General features: G+C 41.9%; 1 protein-coding gene across 1 annotated transcript in view; it reads left to right on the forward strand.

Moving 5' to 3' along the window:
* Positions 1-22,240, forward strand: part of RNF150 (ring finger protein 150) — a 119,459-nt gene that overhangs the window by 49,665 nt on the left and 47,554 nt on the right. Inside the window, exon 2 of the mRNA XM_050896170.1 lies at positions 21,399-21,649. Within this exon, the coding sequence (XP_050752127.1) occupies positions 21,399-21,649 (251 nt within the window). The remainder of the gene's footprint in view (positions 1-21,398; positions 21,650-22,240) is intronic.

Below are 22,240 nucleotides of genomic sequence, written 5' to 3' on the forward strand. Positions count from 1 at the left end.
CTTGGGCTACTGGATCGATACAGGTGGATTTTTAGCTTTTAGACAAATAGCTAGAAGGGTCACGAATAAGCCTTCTCTGTTTGTGGTCAAAGGTGGTGGTCCGCCATCTCCTCTCCATTCCATTTCCAAAGGATGGCAAACAGCGGTGACTGGAGCAGCCCAGGTTCTTGAATCTTCTCTTTGTCCTCTCTGAGCTTGCTTTTTTCCCCATGCTATTTTTCAGGTCTGCCCTATGTATGACTCTTGACTCGTGCCCCAACCCTTAGCCCTCTTGTAAATGTAACCCTTTCACTCTTCTTTGATTATCATAGTCAATCAGTCTGTTTCTAAGCCAGCATCTGTCATTCTGAAGGGTTCGACGTGGAGAGACATCTTGTACAGTGCCACATGGTATCCAGCCCCAGCTCTCGTTCCCTCCGATTCAGCAAGCTGCTCTGAAAAACCCACTGAAACAAAGTGCCCGTTTGGCCCTATGTGGTTCAGGCACCATTTTATTTCATTTCAAAGCCCAGCATCCGTCTACCTTGGCCTGAGATACAGGACCACAAAAGTCTTTTTTTCTTTACAGTTCCAGATTTCTGCCCCTTTTGCGTCAGTTTCTCCAGTTCCTTCTAATTAGACTTGTGTAACTCAAATAAAACTGGTAAGGTTTTGCTATCAGAGCATTTGGCTAATATTGTATGCCAAACAAAGACATTTTGAAGATTAACTATCTGCATGTCACGAGTATGTAAATACTTACTATTATTTGCTTATGTAACAGGTTCTTTTAAGTGGTGACTTTTGACAGCTACAGTTCAATTTTGCCAACTGTTTCTTTCTAAAAATGAAGAAAATATAGGCTAGCAAGAGCAGAAACAATACTTTTTAATGTAAACAAGTTGGGTTTAGGGAGTTAATGAACGAAGCAACTACTGAAAGATGTAAAAAGCATTGTATTATTGACTAGAAATGTGAAGAGTCATGTATAATTCAAAACCAGATCCCCCAGGAAGAGTTCACATAATGTACATGAACTGTTGAGTGGTTTAATAAACAAGGGAACTGAAAAGGGCAGCGTTTGCTGTAATCCAGACATCTTGTTAATGCATACAGGTATTTGCAGCCAAGCGAAAAACACTGTATTTAACACTGAAGTGTATCTGAGTGAGAAACAAGACAGGGAATTGATAATACCACCGTGGTTAAGCACATTAGAGTAATACAGCTCTCTATTCCTAAAACGCAAGAAAATGTTATCAAACCTCTGAAACCTTTTGGGATTCACTTTCCCAGTCAGGAGTAGTGATACAAGAATTTCTAAACTGAACATCTGAACTCGCTATACTCCAGCAGTATTATGTGTTAGTCACTACAGAAGCCATTACCAATAGACAACCTGGCAGCATTTGGCTTATTTTCAACCAGCATTGTAGATATCACATAATAGTGATATGAGAGTTTCGGTTCCTTCTGTGATAACTTCTTCCCAGGATCTTGACAAAATGGAGAGCTCTTAAAAACTTCACGTTGTAATCAAAGCTCCAGTGAACCAAACTTTGCTCCAAGTTAAAGGGTAATGTCATTGATCCGTGGAAGTTACTTTGCATCATTTGGCCCAGATGTTACTTTTTTTCACAGCTAAATCTGAGATGGGATTCACCATCCCAGCAAAAGGCACTGATGTAGATCTTCAATGTGATGGCTGAACTGCTTTCTTTTTTGAAGGGTCCTACTGCCCTTTAGCATTCTTGGTAGCACTCTCAGTCAAGCTTTATGTAGCAGCTATCACCAACTTGCATAGGCTACAGCTTCCAGTCAGAAGCAGGACTCCCTGCCTTGGGATGACTGCTCTGCCCAGTTTCTATGGGGCTAGGTGAAAGTCAGCTTTTGTTTGGTTTTCTGTGCTCTGCTTTCTACTGTCTAATCTGCCTGACGTAGGAGAACTGATTTAAAAGCTGCCCACAATATTTCCTGCTAGAACGACGTCTGAAGAAATCAGACTGAAGAAAACCTTAAATTTTTGCATACTTTTTTTTTTGTGTATTTCTGGGTGGCTGCGTACCCCCCACACATATGGGGAATGAAAATATAATGGACTGACATAGATTTCAAACCTCTAGGTCAGCGTGGCTCACTGTGGTAATTGCCTAGTGACCTCCCTCTTGGATCCTTGACAAAGCCTGTATTTTTAACAACACATACTTCTGCTATGACTTCTGATTACGGATATAAAAAAAGTATTCCGTTCTTGGTCTTTCACTTCTTGTAAACAAATAGGTGTTGACTAGTGTGGTCATTATTCCCTGAGGGCTGTCTGTGACCACTTTTCAAATAAGTCTATACTGAGATGAACAGCTTTGTGGTTCAGGACAGCCTTCGGCGTGCGGCGATTGAGTTCCTTGGTCTCCCACAGATTTTGTTTAATGACAGTGGGTGGATTGCTTTGGAGGGCATTCACCCTTTTTTTTTTTTTTTTTTTTTTTTTTTTTAACCAAAGTTATCTAAAAGTGAGGCCACTAATCTGAATGAGTCAGGTGGGCTCCATTTATTGTTGAAGAGGAGAGCTAGGCATCTGCAGAGGGTGAATATCTCATCTTTTGTGACTGTAGGAAGAGCCTCGAGGTAGCTAACTTGTTACCAACTGAGCTGAGGTGACATTAATTCCATGTTATGATTTTAAATCAGACCACTCATTGGTTATGATGGAAGCACACCTGAGCACCCTTTCATTTTGTTTTCTGGGCACTGACTCATCCAACCTGAGGCATCCCATGTTTAGAGTATTAGGTTTAACTTTTCTGTGTTTTTCTTATCTTTCCTCTAACATTTAGCTTGCCATATTCAGGTTTTGAGATGAAACTCACACACAACTGATCTACAGAAGTGTCTCAAGCAGAATGCATTGTTTCTATGGTTTTTTCCCCTATCTTTTTTTTTTTTTTTTTTTTGGCAAGTACATTTCCACAAATATTTTTAGGAACTACCATGATGCCTGTAAGTGCTACAAACTAGTAACTGAGAGAATCATGTAAAAATAGCATTGGAAGGGACCTCAAAAAGTCATTTAGGCCATCTCTCTATACTTCAAGGTAGAAGCAACTGTTCTTACAGGGCACAAAGGTTTGGTGTGCATCTTTATTAACCTGAGTGCTCTTGCTCACTGGTGCCCTTTCTGTACTGGCTTAGATGTTTTTCACAGTGCACCAGGATTTTATAAAAGGCACATCTTTTATTAAGCTAGGTGCATTTTACTTTATTTTGTTTGTAGATGGGATAAATACTGTCTGAAACAGCTGCACCATATGCGTGGGACTCCATCTTTTATTGTTAGTAACCTGACAGTGCTTCATAGAGCAAAGCAGTAGTCAGTCTGCAGGGAGAAAAGAAGGTCTAAAAGAATTCACTAACAAACCTGAAATCTTTGTTGATATGCTTTGTTTGCATCTCAGTGCTGTGTTGAAAGAACATTAAAAAATTACCACCGGAAGTCTGGATAAGAGAAGAATTTCATTCAATTTGGGGTCTTTTTTACTCTCTCTTTTGGCTTCTGGAAGTGGCTGTCCAGGTTTAAGTGTCTGGAGTATATTTTTGGTGTAGAAGACTTGTATGTACCAACATTTGAGACTGCCAGGCTCGACTTCTGGGGAAATTTTATATAACTGGAGCATCACATAAAGTGTGTTGCTTTTTGACTAAATTCCTTTAAAGTCCTTGGTATTTCCCTCTTTTATTTCTGAAGTTCCTTCATTTCATGTCATAAGTAACGCTGAACTTGCTGAATCGCTGCCCATGAATTGCTTCAAGACTGGGTGAACAGAAACAAAAAGGGAAGTGAGAGAGGATTTATTCAAAGTTGACATTAATGTGAGCAAGTGACACTTTGAGGCACTGCCCTAAATCCTAAGAACCCCAAAACATTTACAAGAATTACAGAACTGATGTACTTTAAAGCCATCCTGAACTTAAGCAGAATCAGAAAAATTAGCAGGAAAGACCAAAGGTTAACAGTGCTGCTGCCTCATGACACAGAGATTTAAACACCCAAGTACAGAGACAGCAGCGTTATCAGTGTTAAATGTGTATATAATACAGTAACTCTGCATTAAAAAAATCCATATCCTTGTATTCTTGGAATTATCATCCTTTAGGAATGTGGGCTCTCAGGAAATCAGTTTTGCTTTCCATGAGCTTTGGCACCTCACGCAGGTGCAACTTTGATGGAAAGTGACCACATGCTCCTTGGTTTCTGCTGCCCTTGCCTTGCGTTGCTGCTTGCGCCAGTGGTACCTGATCAGTTCTGCCTATGTGGCAGTCACTCTGTGCTCCCATGCCTTGTGCAGGCGCGGAATGATGCCATAAAAGCCGCAGAACCATATTTTTGAGGCTTTTACGTTAACTGTTGGAATAACACCAAGGTTTTTGCAGAGGATTATTGCAGACTTTGTTCTACATTTCCAAATGAAGCATGGAAGAAACATCTATACTCTTGGAGAACCTTGTATGTCTTCCAGTACTACGTGAGGACTAGGTGTTTCCTCCATGTGGTGGTGACTCTTCTCGTGAAACCAGGCTAATCCCTGGGTAGCAGACAGGAGTGATACAGTAATTGCCCGCATAGTCCAGAGTACCTCCCCATGGGGCAGGAAATACTGTTTTATTTCTTGACTTCGTTTCCAGCCTTTGCTTAGTAAATGTCTTGAGAGCCTCCGAATAAAGGTAATTCCAGGAGAAATGTACTAAAAGTGTTTGCAAAGAAAAATGCTTGAAATAAAATTGTTGGCTGCTGTTTTCACTGAAGGCGATTACTCGTAGCTGCCCTGGTGTTATAAATAGTGGCTTTAAGAAACACAAGATTTTCTTTGCCCAATGTAGCATATACCAACAGAAATATGCAGTTGTGTGTATATCCTGCATATCCTAGTGTGGTCGGAGATAACTTGATTTGAATTGTGTGTTTTCTTAAGTCTGCATTTCCAGTGAGAATACTTAAAAGGCTAAGAAGCATTGCATGTAAGCATAAAGAAGATTAATTTCTCTGTATCATTCAATTATGAAGCATACAGCTCTATAGGATTTGATAACGGTGACATAAAAATAATGGTATCTTTAAAGAAATACAGAGATGTTATATCTGAAAGGCACATCAGAGCTATAATCCTTTTCTTCTCATCATGCCCGCATGCATTTGACAGTGGAAGAAGGATGCGCTGAGCAGATGAAGAGGGATTTCTTTGTCTGCAGGGGGAACGTTCTTCAATAATTATAACTCCTTTTAAGTAACTCTTTGGAAATAACATCTCTGAAATGAGATTGTGGAGTTGCTTTAGCCAGGGCATATATCTGGCAGTGACTCATTCAGACACTGTTTAAAATGGCTTTTCATGAAGTCTGCAGTTCTACTTTTCTGACAATGACAACCCGTAAAATGCTGGGACGTACTGTAGCATTTTAAGAAAATGTTTTGCCCTTACACCTGCCAGGACATTTGGGGCCCTGTTCCCTTTCTCCAGGATGTCTGTAACTTCCATATATAATCAATAGGAATTGCTCATATCCTGTTCTAGGAAAATAAGGCCTGTGAGCTAGTCTTTTAAAACCTGTTGTCTGAGGAGCAGTGTATAAAAACCATCAGGTTTTTCAGTGGTAGTACATGTTTTTCCTTCTCTTATGTAGACATAGTTGGCCTTACCAGACCTTTAGTAAGGTCTGGTTCTGCATCATTTTAAGCCAGTGGGGATTTAACTTTCATTTCATTGTGGGAAAAACTGGCCTTACAGAGAAAAGATGCATGACTTCTGAATGGAAACACATACCTTTCTTCCCTGATTGTAAGGTGGGAAAACAAGGTTTATAAGACACTTGCTTTTCATATATTATAAATGTGCTTTTGAGGTGTTTATATTACTGTCATAGCAAGGTGTGCATTATAAAGATTTTTTAAAAGAAGCTGCGTATCCAAGCTCCGCATAGATTTAATAATCATAAGGTCCCAGAGCATAATTGTTTCTCTGGATTGCATTAGAAAGCATTCCATCGACTTTCTCCATGTGAAATCAGGAGAGGTAAACAGTGTGCCTCTATAGAAGTATAAATATTTTTCTCCAAGACATTTAGACTTTGACATGCTGTTGAGGGTTGTTTTTCTTTTTTTCTGCTGTGAGAAGGCCTGCATATTCAAAACATTTTCAGGCTTGATGTGTAGTTTTAGCTAAGGGTGGGTGTATCTTGCAGAGCTTGAGGTTTGGTTAACACTGCCAACTATTTCTGGGTTCACACGGTTCATTCGTCTAGTTGAAGCCTGAAAAAACACTTCTCCTGTGTTTCATTTGTGGAGTTTTTCCTCTTTTGAGTTTGTTTTTGTTTCTTGTTTTGAATTAGGATTTCTGCTCTGTGCTCGAGTTGGAACATCACCTTACGAAAGATTGTGTTTTGTAATGTGCAGCTTGCGGTGCCTCTCCGGTCTTGCTCCTGGAGCCACAGATGACCAGCTCAGTAACAAATATTAAGGAATTCTTTAGTGAGACTGTCGCATGTGAACTGCAATGTCTGGCGATCTTGAACTTCCCATCGAACAATCTCACTTCAGCACGCGGGTTACTTTAAGCCCAAATGCACATGAGAGTTACAGTTGACATGGCAGGTATTGGGGACTTCACTGAATAAACACATGCACGTACACGTCCTTGCTGAACGCTTGTTTGGACTTCTGTCCATGTGGAAAGAAACCCAGTAAAGTTCATGTTTTGTCCAACTTTGTTCTCCTAATAGCTGAGTGTATTTGAAATTAGACCAGGTAGATTTACCATCACTAAGTTTCAAAGCTTCTGAGAAGCCGGGGTGCGCATCTAAGAAATCGTGGAGTGATTTTTACATTTTTCTAATCCAATCTGTTTACTACAGATAATCAAGTTTCAGTCAGTTTCTCCTGCACTGCCTGAATAGGTTATTCAGCTCAAATTATATGCACCACCCAAAAAATACTTTTTTCCCCTGTCTAATAACCCTCACAGTTTAAAAATTTGTGATTTATTTGTGATTCATTTCTGATTTGAAAAGACTACCTTAAGACTCCAGCTACTGATTCTAGCTATGCCTTTTTCCAGGTAGACAAAGGCCCTCTTACTAACCATTATTTTCTTTCATTCAGAGCATGTGCGTGCATATATATGTAGATATAGATATATATGTGTATACATATAATCAAGTCAACTGCTGGTCCTGTTTTCAATAAATCAAGCTCCTGGCATTCTTCAGGTCTCCCCGAAACACTTTCTCTGCAGCCGCGAGCAGTTGTGTTATTCTGCTGTTCCTCTCAGTTGCTCTTTGCTTCTGCTCGCTGTTTCCTGTTTATAAATCCCAGGATTGTACTTTTTTGTGCCAGAAGGTTACCCTTGAACTCCGTCCTGATGTGGCACTTTTTTGTTTGGTTGGCTCTTCTGCCAGAATAACTGTTTTCCAGTTTTCAGTCTCTTTGTTTATTATTTTTTTTCTTTTTTTTTTCCCCCTCTTTTCTTTTTTCCCCCCATTATTTGTGTGCCCAGTCTGGCTTCCTGGTTCCTAGAAACACCACCTTGCTTGTAGGCATGCATTAGGAAATGTGGGTTGCCGCAGGGGGCCAGGTGATCCCTGGCAATGCTCCCCTGCCATTCGGTCGGCTTTGTTACACTATTTCATATAAGAAACAGGCTCTGTTGCGGTATAAGGTTGGGCTGGGTTTTCCTCAGGAACATTACTAGGTATGTGTTGGGAGTTACACGTAAGAACTAATGTATCAGAAGATATTCCTTATTCTGCATTGAGTCATTAGTGAGTTGGATTGCTGTCCTGTGCTTTAGTGGAGCCAGAAAGCAGGACTTGCAGACTAGAGCATGGGTGAGTTGGGGAAACCAGAGCTGCATTCTCAGCTCTGCTATTGATTTTCTCAGTGACTTGGACATCTTGCCCCACTCTCAGCTGATAATATTTACCCTCTGCATTACAGCCACTGGAGAGAGAAGATGATGGTGTTACAGCTGCATAGAATAACATCCAACCTTTTGGTGGGATCAGAAGCAATCATTTCTAGACAGGGTGAAATGCAGAAAAGCAGAATCATGGTGCTAGCCAGGTTAGTTCAACTTGCTGGTACTGCTAAAGACTGGCATAGAGAGAGCTCAGTGGCTGTGATGGTAAAGAGAGAATTTTAGCTGCTTCCACACATTCTTTTGCTATGTGAGTCAGGGCTCAGGCTGGTTATTTCCTTAGACTGAACAGTAGCAGACAAGGATAAATCATCCCTACCCCTGCCTACGGAGCTGACAGTTGAATCAGTCAGAGAAATATTAGCCAACACCAAGATAGCTCACTTGGGCAAAAAAAGCCCCAAACAAAACAAAAATCTAGGAGTCTACTTAAGCAAACCCTCCACTGCCCCAAAACAGCATTTTTAGGTGGCTTGTTCTCAATTTTGTCTCAATTGTTCTTAATTATGTCTCTATTCCTGTTATTCTGTCTTTTTTTAATCATGTAAACCAAACTGTTACTGAATTTTGTCCTTAGAAAACCCTGACACCATAGTTAAAAAGGAGTTTGTTGCCTCCCAGACCTTTTCCATGATGTACAAAGAGGCCCTGGGAGTTGTATGTTACTCTAAAAGTGCTCTCATTCTCTGAAGTTGATGTTCTTAAAAATGATTTTAACCTGGTTTGCATTGGTGTAGGTAATGTAACTATATCAGTCTGAAATCCAGTTTTAGTTAAGCTTATGTCTGTTCATAATGTAGGAAAGACCTAACATTTATCTTCTGCTTGATTTTTTTTTTTTTCTTTTTATTAGACATTTTTAGTGTTGTTTACCCTAAGGGATTGTAGGGACAGCTGGAGAATTGCAAAACTAACAGTGTTAGAGACTAATGAAATAAAACTTGATTTCTTGAGAAAGGAGGTGAATTTTATTATCTCAATAATATGTTTTTGCCCTGATTTTTGTCTGATTTATACTGGTTTTACCTTTTTGATTTCAGCATGTGTAACAGGTCCCCAGTTTTAAGTGGCTTTTAACCACACTACCTGAAAATGAAGGCCAAAGATTCAGCAGCCTCATCCTCAGGATGGAAGGTCTCCCTCGCGAGGTTCTTGAGCAAACAAGATCTCTCCAGCAAAAACAAGAGAGACTTTATTATTCCTTTTTATGTCGGAGGTAAAACGAAGCAAGACATGTCCCCCTCTATTTCGAGGCGTTTGCTTGATTTTTGTTTCTTTATTTAATTCAGGAAGTCACTGGCATTTGTGTTTTTAATAGCTCATAAACAGACAGAGGCTACAAATGTTCCCCCCTAACTGGTGTATGGCCTTGACTGGGGTGGGGGCAGTGAAGAAACCTTCTGCAACTAGGTTGGGTGACATTTTGAGGGAAGCAGCTGACACTGCGCTGCATGTTTCCCCTCCTTTCCATCCTCTGCTCTTCTTGCCTCAGCATGCAGAGGGTGACTTCTTTCCCGTTCCCCCAGACCTGAGAGATGTGTGGTGCTGGGCGTCCGCCTTGCTGGCGGGCAGAAGGTTGCTTTGCAGACAAGATGTGAGGCTGTTGCTGGACCCGTCGGAGTGTGTGTTTTTCCAAGAGTTGGGAAGGCATAAAAAGAAGGGTTACTTTTGCTGAGGAATAAGGACATTTCAATATTTCTTTGTACTTTTCTGAATGATTTTGTTATCACTGATTAAAAACAAATGAGGGCTAATTCTACATGAAAGCTAGACTGCCGCTTTTGCAGAAGGTACAAAGACTTGTGGCATCAGTCATCCCTGTGACGCTAATGTGAGGTGACAAAGAAGAAGGTTCAGGCTTGTGGCTACAACTTACACTGAGCATAATGACTGAAGCCTTTTTCCTTCCTGGGAAAGTCTTTAAGATGGCAGCAACTAGAAAAAGTGTTGGCAAACGTGCCACTTAATCAAACCTATCCATCCCCTATATGGAAAAGTATGTTCAAAAGTATGGAATGGCTTCCATATGAGGAGCGGCTGGGTAAGACGGGGATCATTCAACTTGGAAAAGAGACGACTAAGGGCACATATTGTAGAGGTCTAGAAAACTCCCATAATCTAATGGCACTGAGGGATGTCCAGCAGTTTTGGAGGGTTTGGCAATGTGTCAGTGATACTCTGCCTCGAATTTGTCTTGTTTCATTCTGCTGATGTGTTCCTGGCCCTCTGCCTGAGATTTGGCTTATTTGTCCTTTTGGTTTGTTTCTACCGTTTATTTTCACTATTTTCTTTCTTTTGCTCCATTTTAATTCCTTATTCTTATCAGTTATTTTTAGTCCCATCCCCCTGCACAGAGTGATAAAAACAGTCAGTGTTTTTGCACCTCTGGGGAAGTTTTATCTCAGTGAGGAAGGAGGAAATCCCCTGAAGTAATTTTACAAAGTTCCTGGATTGCTGCTCCAAACCTGTTTCTCGCCCAGCTAATTCAGGGTCACTTGAACTGGAACATGCCCGGCATGTGTCGCCACGTCCCCTTTCCTCCAGCCGGCAGCCCGTGGCGCCCAGTCCTTGGGTCAGTGTGAAAGCTGGGGAGAAGGGGTTGCGGGGAAGCTAAGGCAGCCTCGAGCTGTCCCTGCGTAATAATTTGGGTGCCGAGGTGGAAGACCTTCAGCAGGAGCTCTGCTAACTGGTGGGGTGACCTGCTGCACCTAGGAGGTGTTGGGGGAGATGGGGAAGGTGCAGGAGAAATCAAGGGTCAGAGCAGCACTGCGGCGGGGGCTCTGCAGTGCCCTTTGGGCGTCCTCACCAGCCCGCAGGTGCTGCAGTGCCTTTGAAGCTGCTCGGACTTGCGCTGGGAACTGATGTAGTCGCAGTCGTGGGGACCAGTGATGAGAACCGGTGATTAAGAAACCCTCATCTGGTCCCCATCTACTTCCTTTAATGAATAGTTTTCAGCCAAAGTTGTAGATGAAGCTTCATGGGTTTAAGAGGTATTTTCAGCTGTGTTAGAAGTGTTTGAAACATCATTTTAGAACTCAGGCATTTCAGTTGAAACGAAATTTTTGCGTGCATGTCTTTCTCTCCCTCTCTTTTTTCCTTTTTTAATGGCTTAGAAAGTTCCTAGTGATACTTTACTCTCCAGGGTCAAATGTTGTTTTTTTTGCGTATGGCACTAATATTTTTTTTAACACTTTCTCTGACGTTTTGAGTAAATGGGCAGGATTTGTCACTACATCAAAAAAATCACTGATTCTGTCTCTAAATTTAGATTAAAAGCTGTAATTCATCTGCATAATAATGGCTACATTTTTTTTTCTGTGTGTAGTCTCATGCTTACTTCCTAATTTTCTGTGTGTTTTCAATATTCTTTGTTCATGAAGTTTGCAAAACACGAACAGGACATAACTCTGAGGAGGACATAATTCCATATAGGTTATTTAATTATGCAAACAACAGCTTCAGTTACTTCCAGTGTCGTTGATATGTTTCCCTCGTTTTATCTTTGAGTATTCCATGCATCTTTGCGCACCTGTATGTTGCATTTCTACCGAATGTGTTCATGTATTGTCGAGGTATGGGATTAAAGTTTGGAAGGAGGAATTCCAGGTCCCTGCTGCAGTTAGCTGTGCTAGAGGTAGCTGGCCTGGTGTTTGCAGCGGGAAGCTGTGCTTCTTGCCAGGGTTCACCAGCTCACGCCCCTCCTGGCCGCTGGCACTTCCCCGTGCGGTGTGCTGTGGGAGCAGTCACAAACAGCGAGGGGTACTGCCTTCCTAAACCATTCAAATATGATCAGCCGACTGTTTTGTTGTTTTTTTTTTTATGCCATATTCTGTGCAAGCATCCTGATTCACCCAAATACAGGCTTACTTGGGGAGGGATCCACAGTTTGAAGGGAGGAGGGTTTAAAGCAGGGGTACAGTGACAAACTTGGCATGCGTGTCCCCATGCAGGGAGTGGGCAACGACAGCATCTCCCAGCTCTTGCCGAATTGCCCTGCTAGCAGAGGGAGGGGCACCTCAGGCCGGCAGGGCTGTGCTGAACCCTGCCTCTGTTTCCAGGGAAGATGTGAGCAGCTCCAGCCGTTCTGCTTATTCATCCTCCCTTTTTGGAGGAGTATGGGTGCTGCTTTCCTGTCAGGGATGAGGCTGGGATTTAGATGCTCTGCTCTTATCTTTCAAGAACCTTTATGGAGTCGTTCAACACACTTGCTCTAGTTTCCCCATTTGTAAATGAAAATATATTTATACCTGTTCTAAGAGCGCCAGGCACAGTAACTAGCTTGTGTTTGCATTGTACTCTACCCTGGCTACGTAAGATGCTATTTAAGACATATTTTCTTTTGGCACAGTTCCACTGAAAATAGCAAAGCAGCTTCTGCTTTAGACAGTGGGTGTGTTTTGCCACAACTCTGAAAAGGTTGTATTTTACTAATAAATTATCCCTGTAGCATATTTTGCTATGAGTTGGAGCATATCCTAGCTGTAAGGCCTGCATGAAGGAGTCTGTCTGGCCACCTTGTACATGAAAAAAAAATCATAAAGCATTGCAGTGCAAATTCCAGAACAGAGAACTTATAACAAGTGGCATATGCCATTAACGCTATATATTGTTTAGAAACCAAGGGATATTTCTAGAGAGGTCTTCAGTACAAATGATTACCAGTTACGACGATGTACTATCCTGGTTAAGATAAGAGTCTCAAAAATTTGTGCCTTGGGTTGGGGTCTGAGGAAACCTCTCAGAGAACCGCCCATTTTCTGTAATTAAGTGTGAATAAGTAATACCATGTTGATTCATTAGCATTGGTTAGTTCAGCAGACTTGATGAGCTGACACTGTGGGAATCAAGCCCAGGAAAAATGCAGCTATCATGCTGAATTTGATTTTGTGAGTTTTGTAGCTTTTTACTTCTTTTTTCTTTGCTGCAGTTTCTGCATAAAATCAGAGGAAGTCAATATATTCTGAGCTCTTACAGCCTTGGCAAGATCAGCATTGATTACAAAAACATGAACAGAAATTTCTTTGTCCCTAAACAGTAATAAACAGTGGCTGAGACTGCTTTTCGCAGGAAAGATCACAGCCAGAAGCATCTTGCCTCTCCTGGTTTTAGCATCGAAAGAAATGAACCGAGAACAGCTCTGCTGGAGGTTATTGTTGTTCCCTTCGGCACCAAATAGAAAACTTTCGTATCCCTTACTTAAATACTGTAGCCGGTCATTAACATCAGTAGATCTTTTTTCTTTACAGGTCACTTAATTATCCTACTAGATATTTGTGCTTCTGCAATGAAAAGTGTTTCGTGACAATAAGGTTGTCTAAGAAAAAAAAAATAGTTTGCGTAAAAGAGTTTCCTTCTCTTACAAATGGGAAAAGTGCTGTAGGGAAAAGGTGTTGCTCCTCTCTCTGTGGTTGCTGCATTTGCCTTTTAAGGAAACCTGATTTACAGTTAAATGTTTTGGAAGATGGGCAAAGGACCAAGGCGAGTGCTAACAACGCCAAGGAGAAGCGGGAAATGAGGGAGAGGATAAGTTGAAGGAAATATCTCTCTGCTTTTAAACAGAGAAGGAAAACAAATTGGAAATGTGAGCGGGGGGGAGATGAGAGCACCTACGTTATTGCAAAGCAAGGGCTCTAGAGTAAAAAAGAAAAAAGATTATATGGTGAAAACTCGTGTTCTGATAACTTCAGTAGCTTGATATCCACCAAAACGGGGCTACGTGCTGCTATGCTGTCTTTGCTTCTGGCCTTCCCCTGCATTTTTTTGCCTCTCAGGCTGGGCACCCCAGAAGGGGGTTAGCTCTGCCTGCCTGGTGTGTCTTAGTTTTAGCAATGGGGACACAGAATGGTCACGCTCCTCCTTTCCTTTACGGGCTGGCAGCTTTCCTCCTCTACCCGGCAGGGTGCGAGGGCAGCGTAGGGCTGCTGCGTGGGGGGCACCTAGGGGCAGGCAGTGCCTGCGGGCCCCAGAAGTGGGTAGGCAAAGACTTCTGCATCCCGCTCTGCAACCTTCCCTCACTGTAGGGTGAAATCCTGCCCAAAACCTCACCAATCCCTTGCCCTTGGTGACAGTGATGCCTTTCTGGGATGGGCACTGAGAGAAGAGGTGGATGGGCCCATCTGCAGGACCAAGGTGTGATGTTCAGCATAGGGGATGATGCAGTCCGTGTCTCTGGGCCAGCAGGTGCATCTCCCGTCTTGCTACTGCTTTCCTCTGCTTTGCGCCTGTGTTCATACCCCCGTGGTGGCAGCTGAACACTTGCTGCTCACATATGTGGTGCACAGCTCTGAGCCACCAACCCACCCTCCTGCCTCCACATCGGAAACACATCCTTCTGCCTTGCGTCAAGCCTTAACTGGGGCTTTGAGAAGCAAGAGGCACCAACTGTCTCGGCCCCAGTCCTTTCTTCTTCATCACCAGTCGCAGAAACAGGTATGGTTTCCCCACTCCGGCTCAGAGAGGGACTTTTTGGCATAATCAGACCTCTGACTTTGGTGCTGTTGTTTAGCTGTCATGACTTGACTTAATCTTTCTTCTCTCCAGGGGAGATACAACTTTCAGTTCCCAGTTAACGTAAAAGCAAGTCTATGGTTTGAGACCAATGGTCCATCTGTTCCAGCATTGTGTTTCTTGTAATGGCAAACAGCAGCTCCTTGGGGAAGAGTATAAGCGCGGGGTGAACGTTTCGTCCCGTCTCCCCAGAATTGCTCTCCCAGCCTCCAGCAGTTTGTGGTCCCTGGGTGTCTTCTGTACTTGGTGGCGCTCTGATGTTTTGAACACCAAGATCCTGTCTTTTATCCCCTTATTTGCTCATGTGAGGCCCTTCCTATTTTATTCAGAGCTGCCATTATTATTGGTGAGGAACCTCACTGAATAACTTCGGACAATCAGATCTGTAGTTGCCCATATCTATTATGAAACCTTATTAGAAACTGGTGTCCTTTCTAGTCCTCTGCATTGAGATAGTTTAGGCAAGAGATTATAGATGACAGTTTGTAGTCATTTCACCTATGATATATGATGTATTGACTATGTATTACTGTTACTTAGCATATATTACTCTTCTCTTTGCCAATTTTTTCTATAGTCTCATTTACTGATACTTCAATTTGAGACCAATGCCATGAATGCCCCATAAAGGAGAGTTCCTGCAGGGAACAGTCCTTTTACCCAGTTTGATTTCTTACCGGTAATGCTTCCCAGTTGGCCTATGTAAGAGTCCAGGACGTTATTTGAACAGTATTACACTGCTTCTTCTCTGAAATGGGTGAAGCCCAGAAATCAGCTTTTCTAAAATATTGCTTTGGTTTCCAAAAGTAATTTTTGAGTTCACAAAAGTGTAATTTAAGCCTATGATTATTTTTAAAGGAGAAAAACAGGTAACAGCTGACATTCTTGTCAATTTATAATTGCACCATACATAACAGAAGAACTGAGATTGAACTCTCATTGGATGGTCTTAAATACTTGGAATCCTTGTTGCAACTGTGAAAATATTAGAACAATTTACATGGCATTAAAATTCAATTGAAATGCCATCTGATTAACCTATATACCATTTCCCATGTAATTTCATTGTAAAGAAACCAAACGCAATTATAAAGCAATAGTATTTTCAAAGAGAACAAGGTCTGTAGCAAAAGGGAGTATCTTCTAATAGCCCAACACACCATTCTTGGCTGTAGCTTAGACAATCACAACTACAGCACCATCACCATGGATTCCTTTTCATTCTCTTCAGTACTAATTTTTCAGCTGAGCTGCTGTTCTGGAGGGGGAAAAAAAGATAGTATTCTTTTAAAAAAATAACGTCTGTGCTTTGCTCCAAATTTGCTTTAAAATGTTACACATCATCCAGATCATACCGTAAAATCCATTCACACAGGCGCAGGCAGCAGCAGGAGCTACGGCGGGAGAGCCCTCGCATGGTTGGCAGCACAGTAAGTCCTTGTGCAGCGCGAGCGCTGCTGAGCTCGCAGGAAGCACCACCGCTGAATTGGCTCACGCTGCGTGGGGCTGGCAGGACCCACAGACCACGGGCTGAGCCCGGGCAGGGTACTCCAGAGCTGGGCACAGGCAGGCTGTCCAGTCGTTTAGATCTGCGTTTGGTTTGCTTTTTTCCAATAGCTGCTAGTTGCTGTAATTGACTCCTAAAAATGAAATTATTTCTTCAAGAAGTAAAGGAAGAGTTGCTTAGGTTCTTGCACCCTCCTGCGAGGTTTCTATTCCGGACTGAACACTGTTTTATCAGGGCAATTTCTGAACTCTAAAATAGTGTTTGAGTTTTCAGTTACAAAACCTGTAAAAGGAAATACTGTAGTACTTGATTTTGACATACAACATAAGAGAAATCCTTATTTCTATCTTGATAGGATATCTTGGAGAAGACTCTATATGCCTCCCAAATTGGAATTCTATTCAAATAATTCAATAAATTATTTCTCTGACTGACTTCTGGCAGTTGCCAAGCATGAAGAATTAAATCGTCTCTTCTAAGATGTGTCAGAAACATACCACTTTTTAGAGCCTCCATAAAAATTGACAAAGCATTAGAACAGCAGCCTGCCACTGCTGCGCCTGGCTGCTAATTAGGAGCACAGAGGACCGTTTTCAGTATCACCCCTGAAGCTCCTAGAGTAGAATCAAGAAATATCACAGGTTTGTCAGCACAGACTGTGGCCAAGGTGGAGAATTTACGTACATCTTCTGGCCATAAAATCTGTTCATTTCTTCTACAAAAGCTGCTGTTACAGAACTGAAGTCTTTCTTTTCTTCTGTCACCAGTGAATAGATTGTTACACTTGGAAAAAGTTTGCAGTTTTGCATAAAAGCATCCCAGCTGAAATGTATTTCCATAGCCAAGTACTGTGTGGAGGAGGAAGGTTTGGAGAGGGTCTTCCAGCTCTTTTTCTGAAGTGCTCATCTTGCTGTTGAAAACACTCTCCGACTTCATCGCTGCTTCACAACTCTGTCGTCCGCTGCCATGTGTAGGTGTTGGAGGGCGGCTGGCGCCTACTGCAGACTCGCTCTCCATCTCCCCTCGCTCACGGTTCCTCCTGCTGCTAGCAGTTCGTTAGGTAATGGGACTCCTTCTCCTGCAGGCTGGGGTGAGGAAGAGCCCAGAATGACCCACACGGAAAGGCAGAGATTGGGAGATGCAGTATATCAAGAACTGTTAATTCCAGAGCAACTCTTTGTAAGTGAACAAAGTAGCCACAGCTTGGTGCGGCTGTTGTGCCATCGATGGATTAGCCACAGGGCTACATGTTTGGCCCAGTGACTGGGAAACAAGCTGAGCCTGTCCACAGCTCTTCAGCGTGGCCCCTCAGGAGCCAGCAATGCCCGGGCCTGTCCAATGCCCGCCGATAACCATGCCGATGGCCCTCCTGCGTAATGCCATGGGATGCAGAGCCCAGAAGCAGAACAGCTGCCTGAAGACCAGCAGCACATTTCTCCACCCAGAAATATTTGATTAGGCGAATACACTTCAGCAAGTTAAAGTGACTTAAATCATCCCAAATGCCTGTAAGTTCTACCTTACTTGTTTTGTTATTGGCTCATAAGGAGAGAGCATTGATATGTTAAATGTTTCCTAAGCCAAAAAAGAAGAAAAAAAAATCCATTCACTGCAGCCTGAATACCTTTGATTTATGAATCTCTGATTCATCCTGACAGCTACTTAGAAATTCATGTCAAACTCTGCATTAATCTTGGCCAGAAAAAGAAAAGAAATGTGTTAGGTAACAAGAGTGCCACAAAATACAGTTACCATTGTGGATGTGTTTAATGAAAGGCATCGTCAGCATTTAACTCACCAGAGAAGCATCAGTACGTATTACCTACCAGATACTTTCTCCTTTTTGAAGTCTGTTGAACAAATGCGTACTTGGGCGTAGAAATGCATCTCCAACATTGATGTCTCATTACATTATTTCCCTTCTTTAATGTGTATAGTTTTCATGTATGTCAGAGCTGCTCGTGTGTCATTAGATACCAAAACTGAGATAATACAAACATTTTGTTGTATAAGGGAGGAAAGGGAAATAAATTGCTTTCTCTTTCTTTTTTTTTTTATTTTCTTCCCAATACTGAGCGTATTTGAGATTAAAAACTTAACTTAATTACTTGATTGATCAAATAGCATTCTCTATAGTGCCTTGGAGAAATTATTATAAACTCAATAAAATTAAAAAAAAAAAATCCTGATTATTATTTGTTGCTGATTTGGTTATTTTTTTCCAAGAATGCTTCATTACAAATGGTAATGTTTTCCAAGAAAATAACCAGATAGCCTGAAATTTGAATATATTAAGGGTTTGAATAAATAAAAGCAGCTGCTTTCCTCTTGGAATAGCTGTGTCTTCTACTTTGCATTTCTAAATGCAATTTTACTTGGCATATATCCATGGCAATTTACTTAGTATCTTGTGTTTTTTAAAGTATCTTAAAAGGCCCAAGGTGGCAGTAGACCATCCTGGCAGAGAGATGTAAGGAGGAGAGAGCAGAGAAGGGAGGCGTGTGGCTGCACTCCTATTCAAACCAGTTATGTTTCCACCATGAATTGAAGCCAGAAAGCTGCACTGTAGCTTAATCAGGAAGGGCAGGTGATGAAAAACAGGAATGAGGTTAAATTTATGTAGGAGATCACAGGGGTTTTTTCTCCCTCTTTTTCATTACTGTTAAAGAAAGATAGGACATTACTATGGGGTGCTTGTTTTATTATTACAAAAATATTAATTTCATAATTGAACAATTGAATGTGATTCCTTATTTGCAACATGTCATATCTGGCCTGTGCCCATTATTTACAGTTCTCCAGAAATATACTATATTCCGCTGAATTAAACATAATTAAACATGTTGTTAAAGTTTTTAAAGAAATTTAAGATTCAAGATAATTAAACAGTTAAGACACTACCTATGTTTTCTACTGAAAATGTTTTTGTTTGTATCTTCCATTTTTATAGGCTTTCAGGTAACAATTCATACAGTGTCCCAGATTGTACTGAAGATGATGTTACAGGTCCGTACTGGACAAGCAAGTGGGTCAGAATGGTGGCTTTTGAGAGGAGCAGATGAAATTCATTTCAGTATTTTTGGCTGTGGGATTTTTCACTCTGGGTTCTTTTTTGGCTATATGTGAGGTGGTTGCTTTGGTTTTCTTGTAGAGTGATTTTAAAGTTTTTAATTTCTTTAACGAAAGGGAAGAGAACAAAGGAAGGCATGTGGACAGCTAAGCACTGCTCCAGACAATTTGTCTTATTGACTGCAGGAAAATTACTGGCATGGCACCAGTGCCCTTCTCAGCCACTTTGAGACTTGGCAAATTCTCCCTAGGCTGTTAGGGTAATGTTTGCATTAGCCTTTTGTAATAAACAGGTATCAGAAGAGTTGCAAAGGTAGATTTATCTTGGCTGCTAGTAAGTGGGCTCTTACTAGACAAATAAAGGGAAATTGCTGAAAATAATTAATGCTTTATGGAAGAGTATCAACAGAAAGGTTAAGTTTCCTATCATGAATATCTAAAACTCTTGACTCAGCCAAACTATTGATTTCCCCTTATTCATTGACTGGCCTGTTCATAATCAGGAGAGTGTTATGATGGAAAGTCTCACAAGAGGAAGAGTGGTGGTGTTTGCACTTCTACTCCAAGACTTGAGAGAGGAGGGTTCAGTTCCCGGTTTTGCAGCAGATTTCGTGTGTGAGTAGCAACAGTCTGTCACAGCTATTTCAGTACCTCCAATTGATCCAGACACACAGCAGAATTTGATAAAGTTTCCACCATGTTTTCCATTGAACACCACCCACCTGTCTGCTTTAGTCTATCCGAAATTCTGCTAGACACCTCCTGGTCTTTAGCGTCTAAATACCTTTGAAAACCTGGTTTATACCTCCCAGGGGTTTTTGGTGGAGAAATGTCTGAGCAGGACCATGAGGACCAGGGCACAGTGCTGCACCGGTGAAGCTCGGGTTGGATATCAGCTTGGAGGGAGATGCTGTTGGAAACGCAACTCGCCCTCTCATGTCTCTATTTGCAGCTGAGCGATCCCTTCCCACCTGCACGAATGTCCTGAGGCAGGCAGCACTTTGTCCTCCTGCCACAGTCAAAATACAGGTAGCTGTGGCGTTAACAACATGCTGGCTGATTTCCTGGGATTTTAGCTGAAATTCTGAAACCCCACCCAGCATCATCTCTCAGACTTCAGACACCCCCAGTTTATACCTTTCTTTCTAAATGCCAGTTTGTGATCATTTCATATGCTGTTGTTTCTAGCACATGTCTACATTAAAATACATCCTGTTTGTCCTTAGCCACTTAGTACAATTCAGGATGTGACTATTGCAAAACATAGCTTAGGTGTAAAAATTGTCTACATACTTGTTTTGTGAAATGGAAGAACAGAATATTCCTAATATTAAACCATAAAGCAGTGATAGTTTATTTATAAAGCCAGAAAAGGCATTTAACAAGCTGCCCAATCCCAGATAATTTCAGACTATATTTGTCATGTACATGGGGGACATAAAATTTTGAAAGGAAAATAGTTTCAGCAGCATGTGATGCAAGTAAAATGAAACAGTACTGTACAGAAAGGAAAGCTGGTGCAGAGTTGAGGCTTGATAGATCCGTGGAGGGCCCATTTTACAGGGTCGTGGCTTCAGAAAGATTGACAGGACTGTAGGAAGTCCCTGCCCCATCCCATTAGTGGACACCTCTTTGCCGCCTTGGCTGTGCTGACTCGCGTCCTTGTGGGGCCATGCTGCAAACTGTGTCGGGGGCTGATCTGGGCTGCGGTACCATTTTTTGTGGAATAAAACAGTGCTCTTGACTTTAAACTTGCATCACTTGGTGAGCCCAGCTCCCAGCAGGGGCTCCCAAACGTCTGCATGGGCTCGGGCTGTGGGGAGCCTCCGGTGGCACGGGGCAGCAGGTCAGCTGGGAACATGTCGAGCTGCTCTTGTCCCTGCAGGCTTCTCCTGTTGCCAGCCTCGGGCGAGGGCAGCGATGCTTTGGTGCGTTCAGGTTGTGAAACCATGTGGGGATCTGTAATTGAAAGTATTTCTGATCTGAATGCAGAGTTTGGAGGGGCTTCTCTGACAGACTTGTGACCCTGCAAAATGGGCTATGATAAATGTATATGGAGTGTTGGATGGAAGGATGCTAGCTGCAGCATGTCTCCCTTTCTGCAGTGCTTACAGCAATATCGTCTAGATGAGCCTCGGTAGTGCTGGAAATGTTAACTCATGAAACACATTTTACGTATCTCACTGAGATTAGTTTATAGAAACACACTGTGTAACTGGTTCCAGTTGAAACCTTTGCCAGATCTGTCTGAGTGACCTCTTGCTAAGCAGGAGGGAAGAACAGGAGAAAGGGGAGCTTTTTTGTTACTGTTATCCCTTTTGGCGATCACTTGTTTTACTTAAGGTTTCTTTTCTCTCTCTCCTGTCTGATAGGCCTAGAAGATGTTGTAGCAATAATGATTCCTGAACCCAAAGGAAAAGAGATAGTGAGCCTCCTGGAGAGGAACATTACTGTGATGATGTACATAACCATCGGGACACGCAACTTGCAGAAGTACGTCAGCCGGACCTCTGTGGTGTTCGTCTCCATCTCCTTCATTGTGCTGATGATCATCTCGCTGGCGTGGCTGGTCTTCTATTACATCCAGCGATTCCGCTACGCAAATGCCAGAGACAGAAATCAGGTGAGCAGTGCTGGAATGGCTGTTTGTGTTTCCAAAAAATCACCATGGGATTCAGCTTAAAAGTAAAAGTTGAAGAAATTGTGAATGTGTGGTAAAAAAGACAAACCAAAACAAAAAAACAAGAAAGTGAAAAGAACGGGGATATAAAAATGCCTGTGTTTGGGAAAAGCCAAGACTTCTGTCAATATAGATGGGATTCAGGAAAAAAAAAATAATAAATATTTGTATATATATTATGGGGTTTTTCTCCCATGCGAAACACACAAGAAATAGACAAAGTTGATAATGTTTATTAGTGAAAAGATTGCCTTGGTACATATAGCCAAGTGACATAGAAATGTATATGACTAACAACCCTTGAGATCAAAATGATGACTAAAATATAGCGAGGTATGTGAATGTCTGTGTGTGAAACAAGGGCTCACGATAAGTGAAGAAAGAAAAAAAGAACTGAGAGTGTTTTCATCTTAATACTTCTTTAGAAGAGTCTTGGGCTTGAAAGGCAAACATGTCCCTGTTCGTTTGACAGTGATCACTGAACATATAAGTGCTGTAGTGATAACCACCAATATTATTAAACCATTGCTTTTG

This window comes from Gymnogyps californianus, chromosome 4, assembly GCF_018139145.2.
Source record: "Gymnogyps californianus isolate 813 chromosome 4, ASM1813914v2, whole genome shotgun sequence".
In the NCBI taxonomy this organism is placed as follows: domain Eukaryota; kingdom Metazoa; phylum Chordata; class Aves; order Accipitriformes; family Cathartidae; genus Gymnogyps; species Gymnogyps californianus.